General features: G+C 47.7%; 1 protein-coding gene across 3 annotated transcripts in view; it reads right to left on the minus strand.

Annotated features, from left to right (window-relative positions):
- ATP7A (ATPase copper transporting alpha) overlaps positions 1-17,444 on the minus strand; it is a 461,725-nt gene that overhangs the window by 129,175 nt on the left and 315,106 nt on the right. For all 3 annotated transcript variants that reach the window (XM_063937168.1, XM_063937169.1, XM_063937170.1), the window contains exons 10-13: positions 8,361-8,594; positions 6,948-7,039; positions 6,326-6,453; positions 624-778 (exon numbers count right to left, since the gene is read on the minus strand). In XM_063937168.1, coding sequence (XP_063793238.1) covers positions 624-778; positions 6,326-6,453; positions 6,948-7,039; positions 8,361-8,594 — 609 coding nt within the window. The remainder of the gene's footprint in view (positions 1-623; positions 779-6,325; positions 6,454-6,947; positions 7,040-8,360; positions 8,595-17,444) is intronic.

The following is a 17,444-nucleotide window of genomic DNA, read 5'->3' on the forward strand; positions in this document are numbered from 1 at the left end:
AATGTTGACAAAGCTGCCATTTTAGTGTGACTCCCTCAGATGGGGTCACTGAGCAGCGGTCATCCACTGTGACGGATAGAGGCTGGGAGCTGCCCAACAGCTCCCGGAGTGCTGGGCTAGCCCACAGGGTGATGAGAATGGGGCGTGACGCGTAGTTACGCCCCCAAATGGCACACCAGGGGCTATGGTTTCATGAACACAGGCCACGCCCCCTTTCTTGAGTGAGGATTAAACAGTGCCTCACTGGGTTGATATTTCTAAAGCTGACATTCTGTAAATGGTGGGGCGTGGCTGCATGAAATAGGGATGTGGCCACGAATTCAGTGGGATTTGATTTTCCATAAATACACTTTTTCATGTTATAGGCTGTGGAGACAACTGTTCCTACAGCATGCAACACATAAGAAATAAAGTACTGAACTGGACTCCATAGCACATGTGAATGCTGCCATCTGGACCAGGTGCTGTATCAGTACCAGCCTTGTTCATGCTTAACTGCTCCTCCTATGTGCACAATTTAGAATGCTGGGGACAGGCCCTACTGTTTGGACGGCAGTCTAATTCTGATTATGTAAAAGGACAATAAAGTCCAATCATACTGTAACATACATAACCACTGTTACCTTTGATGTTTGTGCTTCTTCCACAAGCTTAACTATTTGTGAGAGGGTGGTATCCGAACCGACATGAGTGGCAGTAATGAGTAGGGATCCATTCTGGTTAATAGAACCAGCAATAACACTGCTCCCTTGTTTCTTATTTACAGGCATGGCCTCCCCTGCGTAACAAAAGCATAGAGTACAATGTATGACAATACAACAAATAATGGCTGCAGACAGACAATGTCATTAATTCAACTCCTGCAATCACAGCCTAACAAAGTCATACATTAACAAACAGTAAGGGCGTAATTCAATTGTTTTTTAAGGCGTCTAAACTAATGGGCGTCTATCAGAGTTATTCCGTATTTGCTCCAACTAGATGCAAATTAGTCGCGGCAGTAGCGAGCTGAAATATTCATAAGATCAGCTGTTTGCACTCAAACAGCACTTTTCCATTTGCGCCTATTAGTTTAGTTTTGTTTTACACAGCTAAACCCTGACTAATTGGTACGATAATTAAATGGTGTCCAAAACAATTGAATAGCAACAGTGGGCACCCATTAATTATCACACCTTAAAAAACAACTGACTTCCACCCAAATTATTAAAATAATAGGATTTTAGTACCTACCGGTAAATCCTTTTCTCCTAGTCCGTAGAGGATGATGGGGACTCCAAAAGGACCATGGGGTATAGACGGGATCCGCAGGAGCTTGGGCACACTGAAAAGACTTTAACGAAGTGTGAACTGGCTCCTCCCTCTATGCCCCTCCTCCAGACCTCAGTTATAGGAACTGTGCCCAGGAAAGACGGACATTTCGAGGAAAAGATTTTAGTTCAAACTAAGGCTAGAACATACTAGCTCACACCACAACATACCGTACAACCGGAGTAACAGTAAACCAGATAACAGTATGAATTTAACTGCAGCAACAAGTTGAAACAACAAATACACAACCTGTGTGTAAACCAATGCAACTAATAAGAACACACTGCAAGTAACCGTTCGCACTGGGATGGGCGCCCAGCATCCTCTACGGACTAGGAGAAAAGGATTTACCGGTAGGTACTAAAATCCTATTTTCTCTTACGTCCTAGAGGATGCTGGGGACTCCAAAAGGACCATGGGGTCTATACCAAAGCTCCAACACGGGCGGGAGAGTGCGGACGACTCTGCAGCACCGATTGAGCAAACATGAGGTCCTCCTCAGCCAGGGTATCAAACTTGTAAAACTTAGCAAAGGTGTTTGAACCCGACCATGTAGCTGCTCGGCAAAGCTGAAGTACCGAGACCCCTCGGGTAGCCGCCCAAGATAAACCCACCTTCCTGGTAGAATGGGCCTTCACTGATTTCGGCACCGGTAGCCCAGCCGAAGAATGAGCTTGCTGAATCGTACTACAAATCCAGCGTGCAATAGTCTGCTTCGAAGCAGGATGACCAATCTTGTTTGAAGCATACAGGACAAACAGCGCCTCTGTTTTCCTGGCCACCGCCGTTCTGGCGACGTAGATCTTCAAAGCTCTCACAACATCAAGAGACTTTGGAACTGCCACAGCATCTGTAGCCACAGGTACCACAATAGGTTGGTTAATGTGAAATGAAGAAACCACCTTCAGCAGAAATTGTTGACGAGTCCTCAATTTCGCCCTATCCTAATGAAAGATCAAGTACGGACTCTTGTGTGACAAGGCCGCCAACTCAGACACCCGCCTGGCAGATGCCAGAGCCAACAGCATGACCACCTTCCAATGAGAAACTTTAACTCAACCTTACGCAAAGGTTCAAACCAGGAAGACATAAGAAACTGTAAGACCACGTCAAGATCCCATGGTGCCACCGGGGGTACAAACGGAGGATGGATATGCATCACTCCCTTCACAAAAGTCTGAACCTCAGGGAGAACAGCCAATTCCTTCTGAAGAAGATAGATAAAGCCGAAATCTGTACCTTAATGGAACCCAATTTCAGGTCGGCATCGACGCCTTCCTGCAAAAAATGGAGAAACCGACCCAAGTGAAATTCTTCCGCAGGAGCAGCTTTAGTCTCACACCACGAAACATACTTTCTCCAAACACGGTGATAATGTTTCGCCGTAACTTCCTTCCTCGCCTTAAGGAGAGTGGGAATGACTTCCCTGGGAATACCTTTCCGAGCTAAGATTTGGCGCTCAACTTCCATGCCGTCAAACGCAGCCGCGGTAAGTCTGGAAACACGCATGGTCCCTGCAATAACAGGTCCTCTCTTAGAGGGAGTGGCCAAGGATCTTCCACAAGTAATTCCTGAAGATCTGGATACCAGGCCCTTCTTGGCCAATCTGGAACGACAAGAATTGCTTGCACTCTTGTTCGTTGAATGATTCCCAGCACCTTTGGAATGAGAGGAAGCGGAGGGAACACATACACCGACTGAAAGACCCACGGAGTTACCAGGGCGTCCACTGCACTGGCTTGGGGGTTCCTTGACCTGGAACAATACCTCGGAAGAATCACCTTCCGTAAGCCCGTGTCCAGAATCATGCCCAGAAAGGGCAACCGAGTGGTCGGAATCAACTGAGACTTTGGCAAAATTAGCAGCCAACCGTGTTGCCGCAGAACGGACAGAGACAAATCCACATTTCTTAGCAACCGTTCCCTGGACCTCGCCTTTATCAGGAGACCATCCAAGTACGGGATAATTGTAACCCCTTGCTTGCGAAGGAGAAACATCATTTCTGCCATGACTTTGGGCTTTCCACGGCCCCGAGGATTTTCACCAAATGGCAACATCTGAAATTGGTAATGAGAATCTTGTACCGCAAACCTTAGAAAAGCTTGATGCAGAGGATATATCTGGACGTGGAAGTAGGCATCCTTTATGTCGACTGATGCCATAAAGTCCCCCCCTTCTAGGTTGGCAACCACAGCTCGAAGAGATTCCATCTTGAACTTGAAAACCTTCAAATATGGATTGAGGGACTTTAGGTTCAGAATCGGTCTGACCGAACCCTCCGGTTTTAATACCACAAAGAGGCTAGAGTAGAATCCCTCCCCCCCGTTGGGACGGGGGAACGGGAACAATGACCCTCTGTTGACACAACTTTTGTATTGCTGCCTTCACCACCTCCCTGTCCAGAAGAGACACTGGTAAGGCCGAAATGAAGAACCGGTGAGGGGGCACCTCCTGAAACTCCAGCTTGTATCCCTGAGATACTATATCTAGGACCCAAGGATCCAGGCCTGATTGAACCCAGACCTGACTGAAGATCCGCAGACGGCCCCCAACCGGTCCGGACTCCCCCAGGGAAGCCCCAGCGTCATGCGGTGTACTTGGTAGAGGCAGGGGAGGACTTTTGGTCCTGGGGGCCTGATACTGCAGGCGACTTTCTTCCCCTTGCTCTACCCTTTGAAGCGAGGAAGGACGAACCTTTTCCACGCTTGTATTTATTGGGACGAAAGGACTGCATCTGCTGATGTGGTGTCTTTTTCTGTTGTGTGGGAACATAATAAGGAAGAAAAGATTACTTACCCGCCGTCGCGATAGACACCAGATCAGCCAAGCCGTCACCAAACAAGACATTACCTTTGAAGGGGAGAGCTTCCGTAGCTCTCTTGGAGTCGGCATCAGCATTCCATTGATGAATCCACAGCGCTCTCCTGGCCGAGATCGCCATGGCATTGGCTCTTGATCCCCAGAGACCTAAATCCCTCGCCGCATCCTTCAGGTAATCTGCAGCGTCCTTGATATAACCAAGAGTTAAAAGAACATTATCTTTATCAAGCGTATCCATATTAGCCGCTAAATTCTCAGCCCATTTAGCAATAGCACTACTCACCCATACCGACGCCACAGCAGGTCTGAGCAATGCACCCGTATTAGCGAAAATGGACTTCAGAGACGTCTCCAGCTTGTGATCCGCCGGATCCTTGAGAGCTGCCGTGTCAGGGGACGGAAGCGCCACCTTCTTAGACAACCGGGATAGAGCCTTGTCGACATTCGGAGACGACTCCCATTTTTCCCTGTCATCAGAGGGGAAAGGATACGCCATGTAAATTCTCTTGGGATTCTGCCACCTCTTATCCGGCGACTCCCAAGCCTTTTCGCAAAGAATATTAATTTCATGAGAGGGGGGAAACTTCACCTCAGGTTTTTTCCCTTTGAACAAGCAAATCCTTGTTTCCTGCACCGCAGGTTCGTCAGAAATATGTAAAACATCCTTTATAGCCACAATCATGTACTGAATACTCTTAACTAACCGTGAAATAGACATCGGAATCAGAATCCGTGTCGGTATGCGTATCTACCAACTGAGTAAAAGGACGCTTTTGCGACCCTGATGGGGTCTGCACCTGAGACAAAGCATCTTCCATGGATTTCCTCCATACCTGAGTCTTAGACTCCGATTTATCCAACCTTTTAGACAAAGAGGCCACATTTGTATTAAGCGTACTTAACATTGTAAGTAAATCAGGTGTCTGCTGCGCCGACAGGACCAACTCCAGACCCACATCTGCTTCCCCAGCAACCTCCTCCGGGGAATAACACTCAGCCTCAGACATGCCGACACAGAATGTCGACACACACACACCGCCTCAGCTAGGGGACAGACACACAAGGAAGCCCAGATAGAGAAACACAGGGAGTATGCCAGCTCACACCCCAGCGCCCATATATCCCAAAACAAAATATATGTTGACAGCGCTGCTATGGATTATGCACCAATAACTGTGCCCCCCCGATTAGCTCACTGTTACTTTTAGAGGAGCTTGGAGGTCCCGGGCCAGCGTTCTCTGCAGCGGCATGGAGGAGAGAAAATGGCGCTGACGAGCTGTGCGGCTAAGTCCCGCCCCTTCCCAGCGCTTCAGCCGGCTAAATTTGAAATTAAGAAAATGCCGTCGGGGGTTGAAAAAAGGTGCCGAGGCACCGAACTGCCTTCTGCCAGCTCCCAGACCCAGTAACATGCTGCCCAGGGCGCTCTCCCCCCCAGCACCCTGCACCCTGTGAGTGCCGTTGGTGAAGTGTGTGGGAGCATGGAGCGCAGCGCTACCGCTGCGCTGTACCTCATTACTGGAGTCTTCTGCCATCACTGAAGTCTTCTGTCTTCTGCATACTCACCGACTTTTTCTTCTGGCTTCTGTGAGGGGGGTGACGGCGTGGCTCCGGGAACAAGCAGCTAGGCGCACCAAGTGATCGAACCCTCTGGAGCTAATGGTGACCAGTAGCCGAGAAGCAGAGCCCTTAAACTAAGAAGTAGGTCCTGCTTCTCTCCCCTCACTCCCACGCTGCAGGGAGCCTGTAGCCAGCAGGTCTCCCTGAAAATAAAAAACCTAACAAATTATTTTCCAGAGAAACTCAGGAGAGCTCCCCTAGTGAGTGTCCAGTCAGTCCTGGGCACAAAGTCTAACTGAGGTCTGGAGGAGGGGCATAGAGGGAGGAGCCAGTTCACACCCAGTTAAAGTCTTTTCAGTGTGCCCAAGCTCCTGCAGATCCCGTCTATACCCCATGGTCCTTTTGGAGTCCCCAGCATCCTCTAGGACGTAAGAGAAATATAAAAAGTATCAACATGCTGTTTATTAACTATTACAAATCACATGTAATTTGCATTAATATTCCATGCGATGATGATGATGATGATTTCTATATGTTATACATTAAATACAAACACAAAACAAAAAGCGTTTAATACATATTTATGCTGAAAACAACACACCTCTATAATCTTCACTGTAAACTGTGTAAAGAGTACCTGTAATAAGAGATTCATCCACCATGGAGTGGCCTTCTATCACTCGTCCATCCACAGGAAATTTTCCACCAGGCATCACTTTCACAATGTCCCCTCGTTGAACCAATTCCACATGCACCTGTTCTTCACTGTCACATACAACATATAATGCTATTAACCCCTTATTGCTGAGGGAATAATATGCCCATATCACTTAGTTATAAGTTTTCATATTTGCATCAGTAATAATGCTGGTTGTATAATTTAGTCTAGAAAAGTAAATGTTAAACCATCTTATTTGGACATACTGAAATATGTGATAGATGATAGAGTTCATGTTTACTGCGGTCTTGGTGATTGACACAATGATTATGACGTTATTCAATTTTTTTATTTTCTTTTTTTTATTTTGTATCCCTGTGGGAAGGAGCATAAAGTGCCCTGATACGTTGTATAACAGTTTGGTTTGAGTGAGTTTAACGAGCACACATTTTTCATACAGATACATCTGTCTATCAATATCTATATAGGTTTATATAAAAAAGAACAGCACTCCAGTTACATGAATAAACAGAGGATTATGGTGTACTATTAAACCTTTCAGTTTATTCACTTAACTACAGTATTTGTAACAAGAATTTACCTTATAACAGAGTTATCAGGTCCTAGTGCTACAATGGTGGCTTCGGTTGCTTGCAAAGAAATTAGTCTTGAAAGAGCTTCTGATGTTTTGCTCTGAAATAGATGTAAATAAAGTTACTGTATCACATAGAGGTTCCATTCACACCACATCGGCTAACCAGATACCCTGCACTGCCCTGCCCTGCCGATTAAGTTCTCTGATCCCTCTTCTATAAAGCTGACAGAAACATGTCCCCATTTCCATGGTCTAATCATGACACTGGAACTGTCACATGTAATACTGCATCGGTTCCTATACGCCCTCTGTGACCCCTGTACTGGTTTTGAATACTGTCTAACAGATAGAGGTTTCTATAATTCAGTTAATCAAATAAAAGGCATTCAATACAAATGCTGATGTCTTTTGACTCTTATGTGTAAGTGCAGCCATTAGCAGTACTGGCAGATGTGTATAAAGGGAAGTCTTATGTATATGGATTTACGGTTGTAAAAATATATAAAATAAAGGTCTCTCTAATGCTGGTTACACAGTTGAACGATAGATAGGGCCGACGGTATCCGGTGTCTAGGTCGACCACACTTAGGTCAACAATGTCTAGGTCGACCACTTTTGGCTAAAAGTAAATAGGTCGACAGGGTCTGAAGGTCGACAGGTCAAAATGTCGACACGAGTTCTTTACAAAAAATTTCTTATTTTTAACTTTCCCATACTTAACGATCCACGTGGACTACGACTGGGAATGGTAACCTGTGCAGAGCGCATCGAGGCACCTTGCACAAAGCATGGCGAGCGAAGTGAGCCATGCGAGGGGACACGGTGCACTAATTGGGGTTCCCGGTCACTGTACGGAGAAAACTACACCAATTTTATTTAAAAGCTTGTCGACATGGAACGTGTTGACCTAGAAACCCTGCCGACCTAGAATCTCTGTCGACCTAGTTACTGTCGACCTAAGTGTGGTCGACCTTCCATACCACACCCAGGGCCGACATATCCAACAATTAGGTAAGTGTACTGCGCAGATGATAACAATCCGCCGCCCGACATGCGTGGCCACAGGAACCAGTAGCAACATCACTGTGGGCAGTACTTGTAGCTAGCACACAGATTAGTCGGTAGCCCATACACACAGGTAGACGTGATGATATATCTGTAAGATGTATCAGCATCTGCTATGCTGCACAGCCGATGTAATAGGTCTATGAACGAAGTCATTCATAGACCAATATCGAATATACACACGAGCAGACTGCTGGGAAAATATATTGTTTGTCGGCTGTTACGAATTATATATTGCATAATGTGTACCCAGCCTTACTATAACAGTTACGGACATTTATTTTTCACACAACAGAAATGCTCAGTTTCAGTGAGAATACAACATGGTTTGGTAAATATATACTCTGTTCTTACCTTGGCAACATGCTCCAACCATCTGCCCAGTGCAATGAATACAAACAGCATTGGTGGGGTGTCAAAAAATGTAATTGGGTTCACTCTTGCTTTTTCACACATTGCAACCAGAAGTATAACCAGAGAATAAATAAAAGCAATAGAGGTGGCCAGAACTATAAGAACATCCATATTTGCGGTTTTATGCTTCAGTGCTTTGTATGCTTGAATGTAGAAGTACCAGCCACCTAAAAACTAACAGTACCAATAATTAGTTACAGGAAATTAATGGATTCATAATAAAAAAAATATATACTCCCACTGATATCTGATGCCCCACAGGAGATAAAGTCCTTTATACCCAAATTTTAGATCCCCTCACCAATACACAATAACCCCGGGGAGAGACTCCCCTGCGTTGTACTCCTCAGTATCCAGAATCGAACACAGCACAGCAGGTACCACTCGGCCCCCACACCCCACCAGAACAGGCTGGCGCAGGGCACGTGAATCTTGGGCAGTGGAGCTGCTGCCATGTCCCATAACTGCCTGCAACAGAGCTGGACCCTGAAGAGCGGGCGCACACTCGTGCCACACAGTCATTGTGTGTGAGAGGCTCCTGTTACTCTGAGGCTTCGCCCATACAGCCTACAGCTTGCTGCCCTATTTGGACAAAATAGCTCACATCCCTGCAGACACAATGTGGTGTATCCTTGGGGCCCCTCTGATAATTGGGGTCTGGTACAGGTTTCCTCTTTGACACCCCATCTGTTAATGATGTCTTGTACTAAGGCTAAAAGGCCACGTTGTCCACAGACATCATTAGGCAAGTGGTGGTTCCTATACCACTAGAATTTATTATGCCGAGTAAGAAACAACAATCTCTCTTTGGCATAAGTCTGGGTACAAGGCTGCTGATGTGAGGGGACTACGGCTATGACCTAGGACTCTTGAAGGAATTAAATGCAAAAGCAAAACATATAGTAAAAAAAAATGTATTGGCTAAAAATGGACTAATTCAAAAGTAAGAATTAAACACGGACACTACAGATTTATAACAAAAACGCACTCTGAAAAGCAAAAAAAAACAAACAAAAAAAAAGTCTGGAAGACTGCGCTCTCTAATTAGAGTTCATGCAGAGACTACCTTGTGATGGCAAGAGAGTTTAGAGATTTGTTGGAATTGAGATCAAATTCCTCAGACCTTGAATTAAAATGTCTATGTGTAGCCACTGAGTTGACTTGTGTCATTGTCAACAATTTCTCAGTATTCTATAACCCAAACAGGACAAATAATTCCTCAATCTGTCTGGCCTGAGGCAGCGGGGACCTTGATAAAGAGCTGAACGGAGTTCCTGGGTCCAATTTTCCAAGCATATTATACTAATAATATCCCCAACTAAAAGAGTTGTAACTATTTACTTAGACAATCAGGACACCGAGGCCTCTACTGTGGGAGAATCATTGGAGATATGGATATTAGCCACAGAAAAAGAGGTAACCTGTATTAAAAGATCTGCCAAATGAAAACGATGATGCACTAATATACTGAAAGTGGTATAGTTCTGAACCTTAAAACCAAGCAAAATGAATGCAAATAAAACAAAAAATTAACAGAGTGCATAAAAATAGGATTTTACTTCCCGGTAAATTTATTTCTCGTAGTCCGTAGAGGATGCTGGGGACTCCGTAAGTACCATGGGGAATAGACGGGCTCCGCAGGAGATAGGGCACCCCAAGAAAGCTTTGGATTCTGGATGTGCACCGGCTCCTCCCTCTATGTCCCTCCTCCAGACCCCAGTTAGAGAAACTGTGCCCAGAGGATATGAACAGTACGAGGAAAGGATTTATGTAACCTAAGGGCGAGATTCATACCAGCCACACCAATCACACCGTATAACTTGTGATAAACTACCCAGTTAACAGTATGAACAAGTAACATAGCCTCGGTTCAAGACCGACCAACTATAACATAACCCTTATGTAAGCAATAACTATATACAAGTCTTGCAGAAAAAAGTCCGCACTTGGGACGGGCGCCCAGCATCCTCTACGGTCTACGAGAAATAGATTTACCGGTAAGTAAAATCCTATTTTCTCTAACGTCCTAGAGGATGCTGGGGACTCCGTAAGGACCATGGGGATTATACCAAAGCTCCCAAACGGGCGGGAGAGTGCGGATGACTCTGCAGCACCGATTGAGCAAACAGGAGGTCCTCCTCAGCCAGGATATCAAACTTATAGAACTTTGCAAAGGTGTTTGACCCCGACCAAGTAGCAGCTCGGCACAGTTGTAGTGCCGAGACCCCTCGGGCAGCCGCCCAAGAAGAGCCCACCTTCCTAGTGGAATGGGCCTTAACCGATTTAGGCAATGGCAATCCTGCCGTAGAATGCGCCTGCTGAATCGTGTTACAGATCCAGCGAGCAATTGTCTGCTTTGAAGCAGGAGCGCCAACCTTGTTGGCCGCATACAGAACAGAGTTTCAGTCTTCCTGATCCTAGCTGTTCTGGTCACGTAAATCTTCAAAGCCCTGACCACATCCAGGGACTCGGAGTCCTCCAAGTCCCGTGTAGCCACAGGCACGACAATAGGTTGGTTCATATGAAAAGATGAGACCACCTTGGGCAGAAATTGAGGACGAGTCCTCAACTCTGCCCTATCCACGTGAAAAATCAGGTATGGGCTTTTATATGATAAAGCCGCTAATTCCGAAACACGCCTTGCAGAAGCTAAGGCCAACAACATGACCACTTTCCAAGTGAGGTATTTCAACTCCACTGTTTTGAGTGGTTCAAACCAAGGTGACTTGAGGAAACTTAATACCACGTTAAGATCCCAAGGCGCCACCGGAGGTACAAAGGGAGGCTGAATATGCAGCACTCCCTTCACAAGAGTCTGTATTTCAGGAAGAGAAGCCAATTCTTTTTGAAAGAAAATGGATAAGGCCGAAATTTGGACCTTTATGGACCCTAATTTTAGGCCCAAATTCACTCCCGTTTGAAGGAAGTGAAGCAGACGGCCCAAATGGAACTCCTCCGTAGGAGCAGCTCTGGCCTCACACTAAGAAACATATTTCCGCCTTATACGGTGATAATGTTTCGATGTCACATCCTTCCTAGCCTTGATCAGGGTAGGAATGACCTCCCCCGGAATCCCTTTTTCATCCCCGCGGTAAGTCTTGGAACAGACAGGGCCCCTGCTGCAGCAGGTCCTGCCTTAGAGGAAGAGGCCACGGATCTTCTGTGAGCAACTCTTGCAGATACCGCCTGAGGGTCTCTTGACCTGGCGCAATACCTCTTTAGCTTTTTGTTGAGACGGGACGCTTTCATGTCTATTTGAGGCAGTCCCCACCGATCCACGATCTGTGTGAAGACTTCTTGATGAAGTCCCCACTCTCCTGGATGCAGGTCGTGCCTGCTGAGGAAGTCCGCCTCCCAGTTGTCCACCCCCGGGATGAACACTGCTGATAGTGCGCTTACATGGCCTTCCGCCCAGAGCAGAATCCTGGTCGCCTCTGCCATGGCCACTCTGCTCCTTGTGCCGCCTTGGCGGTTTACATGAGCCACTGCCGTGATATTGTCCGACTGAATCAGAACCGGTTTGTTCTGAAGCCACTCCTCCGCCTGGCGTAGGGCGTTGTAAATGGCCCTTAACTCCAGGACATTGATGTGGAGACAAGTCTCTAGGCTTGACCAGAGACCTTGGAAATTTCTTCCCAGTGCGACAGCCTCCCAACCCCGGAGGCTCGCGTCCGTGGTCTCCAGGATCCAGTCCTGAATGCCGAACCTGTGACCCTCTAGGAGGTGAGCACTGTGCAGCCACCACAGGAGAGATACCCTGGCCCTGGGAGACAGGGTGATCCGTTTCTGCATCTGTAGATCGGACCCGGCCCATTTGTCCAATAGGTCCCATTGGAAAGTCCTCGCATGGAACCTGCCGAAGGGGATGGCCTCGTATGAAGCCACCATCTTTCCCAGAACCTTTGTGCAATGATGCACCGAAACCTCTTTTGGCTTTAAAAGGTTCCTGACCAGGGCTATGAGCTCCTGAGCCTTCTCCACCGGAAGAAAAACTCTTTTTTGGTCTGTGTCTAGAATCAGGCCCAAAAAGGTCAGACACGTTGCAGGTACTAGTTGGGAATTCGGTAAATTGAGAATCCAGCCGTGCATCTGCAACGTCTTCACGGACAGAGACACGCTGTCCAGCAACTTCTCCCGAGATCTCGCCTTTATAAGGAGATCGTCCAAGTACGGGATAATTGTGACTCCCTGCTTGCGCAGGAGCACCATCATTTCCGCCATAACCTTGGTGAAAATTCTCGGGGCCGTGGAAAGACCAAACGGCAACGTATGAAATTGGTAGTGACAATCCTGTACTGCAAATCTCAGAAACGCCTGGTGAAAGGGGGAAAATCGGAACATAAAGGTACGCATCCTTTATGTCCAGGGACACCATCCAATCCCCCAGGGACACCATCCAATCCCCTCCCTCGAGGCTGGCGATGACCATTCTGAGCGATTCCATTTTGAACTTGAACCTTTTCAAGTACAGGTTCAGGGATTTTAGATTTAAAATGGGTCTGACCGAACTGTCAGATTTCGGTACCACAAACAGGGATGAATAATAACCCTCTCCTTGCTGGAGATGAGGAACCTTGATTATCACCTGTTGAATGTACAATCTGTGAATTGCCGCTAACACTAGCCCCCTCTCTGACAGGTAAGCCGGCAGAGCCGATTTGAAAAACCGGCGAGGGGGCATGTCTTCGAATTCCAGTCTGTATCCCTGGGAAACAATCTCTATTGCCCAGGGATCCACCTGTGATTGAACCCAGACGTGGCTGAAAAGACGAAGACGTGCCCCCACTTGATCTGACCCCCCCCCCCGGAAAGCCCCAGCGTCATGCTGTGGACTTTGCGGAAGTAGGGGAGGACTTCTGCTCCTGGGAACTAGCTGAGTGCAGCTTTTTTCCCTTGCCTTTACCTCTGGCAACGAAGGACGATCCTCGTACCTTCTTGTTTTTATTGGAACGAAAGGACTGCATTTGATAATGTGGTACCTTCTTAGAATGCTGCGGGGGAACATAAGATAAAAAATTCGATTTACCGGCCGTAGCAGTAGAGACTAGGTCCGAGAGGCCTTCTCCAAACAACTCCTCCCCCTTGTAAGGCAATGACTCCATATGCCGCTTTGAGTCGGCGTCTCCCATCCACTGTCGGGTCCACAAGAGCCGCCTAGCAGAAATAGACATAGCGTTTATTCTAGAGCTTAGTAAACAAATGTCTCTGAGCATCCCTCATATACAAGGCAGCATCTCTGATATGCTCCATGGTCATTAGAATGGTATCCCTATCTAAGGTGTCCATCTCCGTAGATAAGGAGTCTGCCCATGCCACGACAGCACTACAAACCCAGGCCGACGCCATGGCCGGCCTAACTATAGTTCCTGAATGTGTGTAAATGTGCTTCATGGTAATTTCCTGCTTGCGATCAGCAGGATCCTTGAGGGAAGCAGTATCCGGAGAAGGCAGTGCCACCTTCTTGGATAAGCGTGTCAGCGCCTTGTCTACTTTAGGCGCAGATTCCCATCGTATCTGATCCTTCTGTGGAAAAGGATACCCCATGAGAATCCTTTTGGGAACATGGAGTCTCCTATCCGGAGAATCCCAAGCCTTTTCGCATAATTCGCTTAGCTCAAATGAGGACGGAAACGTGACCTCAGGCTTTTTCCCTTTATACATGTGAACCCTCGTGTAAGGGACAGGGGGTTCATCCGTGATATGCAAAACCTCTTTTATGGCAATAATCATGTACCTAATACCTTTTGCCACCTTCGGCTGTAATTTTGCATCCTCATAGTCGACACTAGTCAGTATCTGTGTCGGTATCTGTGTCAGCGACCTGGGATATGGGGCGCTTTTGAGACCCTGAAGGTCCTGGCACCACAGGGACAGGCACGGACTGGCTACCTGACTGATCCCTAGCTTCAGCTTTGTCTAATCTTTTATGCAGGAGATTTACATTTGCATTCAAGACATTCAGCATATCCACCCAGTCCGGTGTCGGCGTTGCCGACGGCGACCTGACATTCAAGCACTCCCCCTCCACATTAAGCGAGCCTTCATCATCAAACATGTCGACACACACGTACCGACACACTGCACACACCCAGGGAAACTTTTTTTGAAGACAGTATCCCCTAAAAGGCCCTTTGGAGAGACAGATAGAGAGTATGCCAGCACACACCCCAGCGCAACAACCTGGAGACCAACACAGAATGCTTTTCCCCAGCAGCGCTGTATTATACTTTATCCGCCAATTATGTGCCCCCCCCTCTCTTTTTAAACTCCCTTCACCGTGTGTAAGCAGGGGAGAGTCCGGGGTGCTTCCTCTCAGCATTCTGTGGAGAGAGAAATGGCGCTGGTGAGTGCTGAGGGAGAAGCCACGCCCCCTCGGCGGCGGGCTTCTGTCCCGCTCAAAATCATGTAAAATGGCGGGGGCTCAATTATATACATGTACATGTACAGTGCGCCCAGCTGTACATGTATATACCTATTTGCCATCTAAGAGGTGTTAATATTGCTGCCCAGGGCGCCCCCCCTGCGCCCTGCACCCATACAGTGACCGGAGTGTGTGAGGTGATGTGGAGCAATGACGCACAGCTGCAGTGCTGTGCGTTACCTCTGTGAAGCTGAAGGCTTCTGCCGCCTGAGACGTCTTGCTTCTGTTCTTCTGGCTCTGTGAGGAGAACGGCGGCGTGGCTCCGGGGGTGGACGCCCAGGACGAACCTGTGTTCACCCCCTCTGAAGCTAATGGTGTCCAGTAGCCGAGGAAGCAGGTCCTATCAGTTAAGTAGGTCTGCCCCTCTCTCCTCAGTCCCTCGATGCAGGGAGCCTGTTGCCAGCAGTGCTCCCTGTGAAAAAAGTAAAAATCCAAACAAAAATGCTTTCTGTAGCAAAGAACTCAAGAGAGCTCCCTGCAGTGCGCCCTTCATCCTCTGGGCACAGTGTAAAACTGGGGTCTGGAGGAGGGACATAGAGGGAGGAGCCGGTGCACACCCAGAATCCAAAGCTTTCTTGGGGTGCCCTATCTCCTGCGGAGCCCATCTATTCCCCGTGGTCCTTACGGAGTCCCCAGCATCCTCTAGGACGTTAGAGAAAATAAGATTTTACTTACCGGTAAATCTATTTCTCATAGTCCGTAGTGGATGCTGGGGACTCCGTAAGGACCATGGGGAATAGACGGGCTCCGCAGGAGACAGGGCACTTTAAGAAAGAATTAGGATACTGGTGTGCACTGGCTCCTCCCTCTATGTCCCTCCTCCAGTCCTCAGTTAAGGAAACTGTGCCCGGAAGAGCTGACAGTACAAGGAAAGGATTTTGGAATCCAGGGTAAGACTCATACCAGCCACACCAATCACACCGTATAACTCGTGATAAACTTACCCAGTTAACAGTATGAACAACAACAGAGCATCAGATAACCCTGATGCAACCATAACATAACCCTTAGTTAAGCAATAACTATACACAAGTATTGCAGAAGAAGTCCGCACTTGGGACGGCGCCCAGCATCCACTACGGACTACGAGAAATAGATTTACCTGTAAGTAAAATCTTATTTTCTCTAACGTCCTAGTGGATGCTGGGGACTCCGCAAGGACCATGGGGATTATACCAAAGCTCCCAAACGGGCGGGAGAGTGCGGATGACTCTGCCGCACCGAATGAGCAAACACAAGGTCCTCCTCAGCCAGGGTATCAAACTTGTAGAACTTTGCAAAAGTGTTTGAACCTGACCAAGTAGCCGCTCGGCAAAGCTGTAATGCCGAGACCCCTCGGGCAGCCGCCCAAGAAGAGCCCACCTTCCTTGTGGAGTGGGCTTTTACTGATTTTGGAAGAGGCAATCCAGCCGCAGAATGAGCCTGCTGAATCGTGTTACAGATCCAGCGAGCAATAGTTTGCTTTGAAGCAGGAGCACCCAGCTTGTTGGATGCATACAGGATAAACAGCGACTCAGTTTTCCTGACTCTAGCCGTTCTGGCTACATAAACCTTCAAAGCCCTGACTACATCTAGTAACTCGGAATCCTCCAAGTCACGAGTAGCCACAGGCACCACAATAGGTTGGTTCATATGAAAAGATGACACCACTTTTGGCAGAAATTGCGGACGAGTCCGCAATTCTGCCCTGTCCATATGGAAAACCAGATAGGGGCTTTTATGTGACAAAGCCGCCAATTCTGACACACGCCTAGCCGAAGCCAAGGCTAATAGCATGACCACCTTCCACGTGAGATATTTTAACTCCACGGTTTTAAGTGGCTCAAACCAGTGTGATTTCAGGAAACTCAACACCACGTTAAGATCCCAAGGTGTCACTGGAGGCACAAACGGGGGCTGAATATGCAGCACTCCCTTTACAAACGTCTGAACTTCAGGAAGAGAAGCCAGTTCTTTTTGAAAGAAAATGGATAGGGCCGAAAACTGGACCCTAATGGACCCCAATTTTAGGCCTAAAGTCACTCCCGACTGTAGGAAGTGAAGGAAACGGCCCAGCTGGAATTCCTCTGTAGGGGCATTCCTGGCCTCACACCAAGCAACATATTTTCGCCATATACGGTAATAATGTTTAGCCGTCACGTCCTTCCTAGCCTTTATCAGCGTAGGAATAACCTCATCCGGAATGCCTTTTTCTGCTAGGATCCGGCGTTCAACCGCCATGCCGTCAAACGCAGCCGCGGTAAGTCTTGGAACAGACAGGGCCCCTGTTGCAACAGATCCTGTCTTAGAGGCAGAGGCCATGGGTCCTCTGTGAGCATTTCTTGCAGCTCTGGATACCAAGTCCTTCTTGGCCAATCCGGAACAATGAGTATTGTTCTCACTCCTCTTTTTCTTATGATTCTCAGCACCTTGGGTATGCGAGGAAGAGGAGGAAACACATAAACCGACTGGAACACCCACGGTGTCACTAGTGCGTCTACAGCTATCGCCTGAGGGTCTCTTGACCTGGCGCAATACCTCTGTAGCTTTTTGTTGAGGCGGGATGCCATCATGTCCACCTGTGGCAGTTCCCATCGCCTTGCAATCTGCGTGAAGACTTCTTG

The sequence above is a fragment of the Pseudophryne corroboree genome, chromosome 8 (assembly GCF_028390025.1).
Source record: "Pseudophryne corroboree isolate aPseCor3 chromosome 8, aPseCor3.hap2, whole genome shotgun sequence".
Classification (NCBI taxonomy): Eukaryota; Metazoa; Chordata; class Amphibia; order Anura; family Myobatrachidae; genus Pseudophryne; species Pseudophryne corroboree.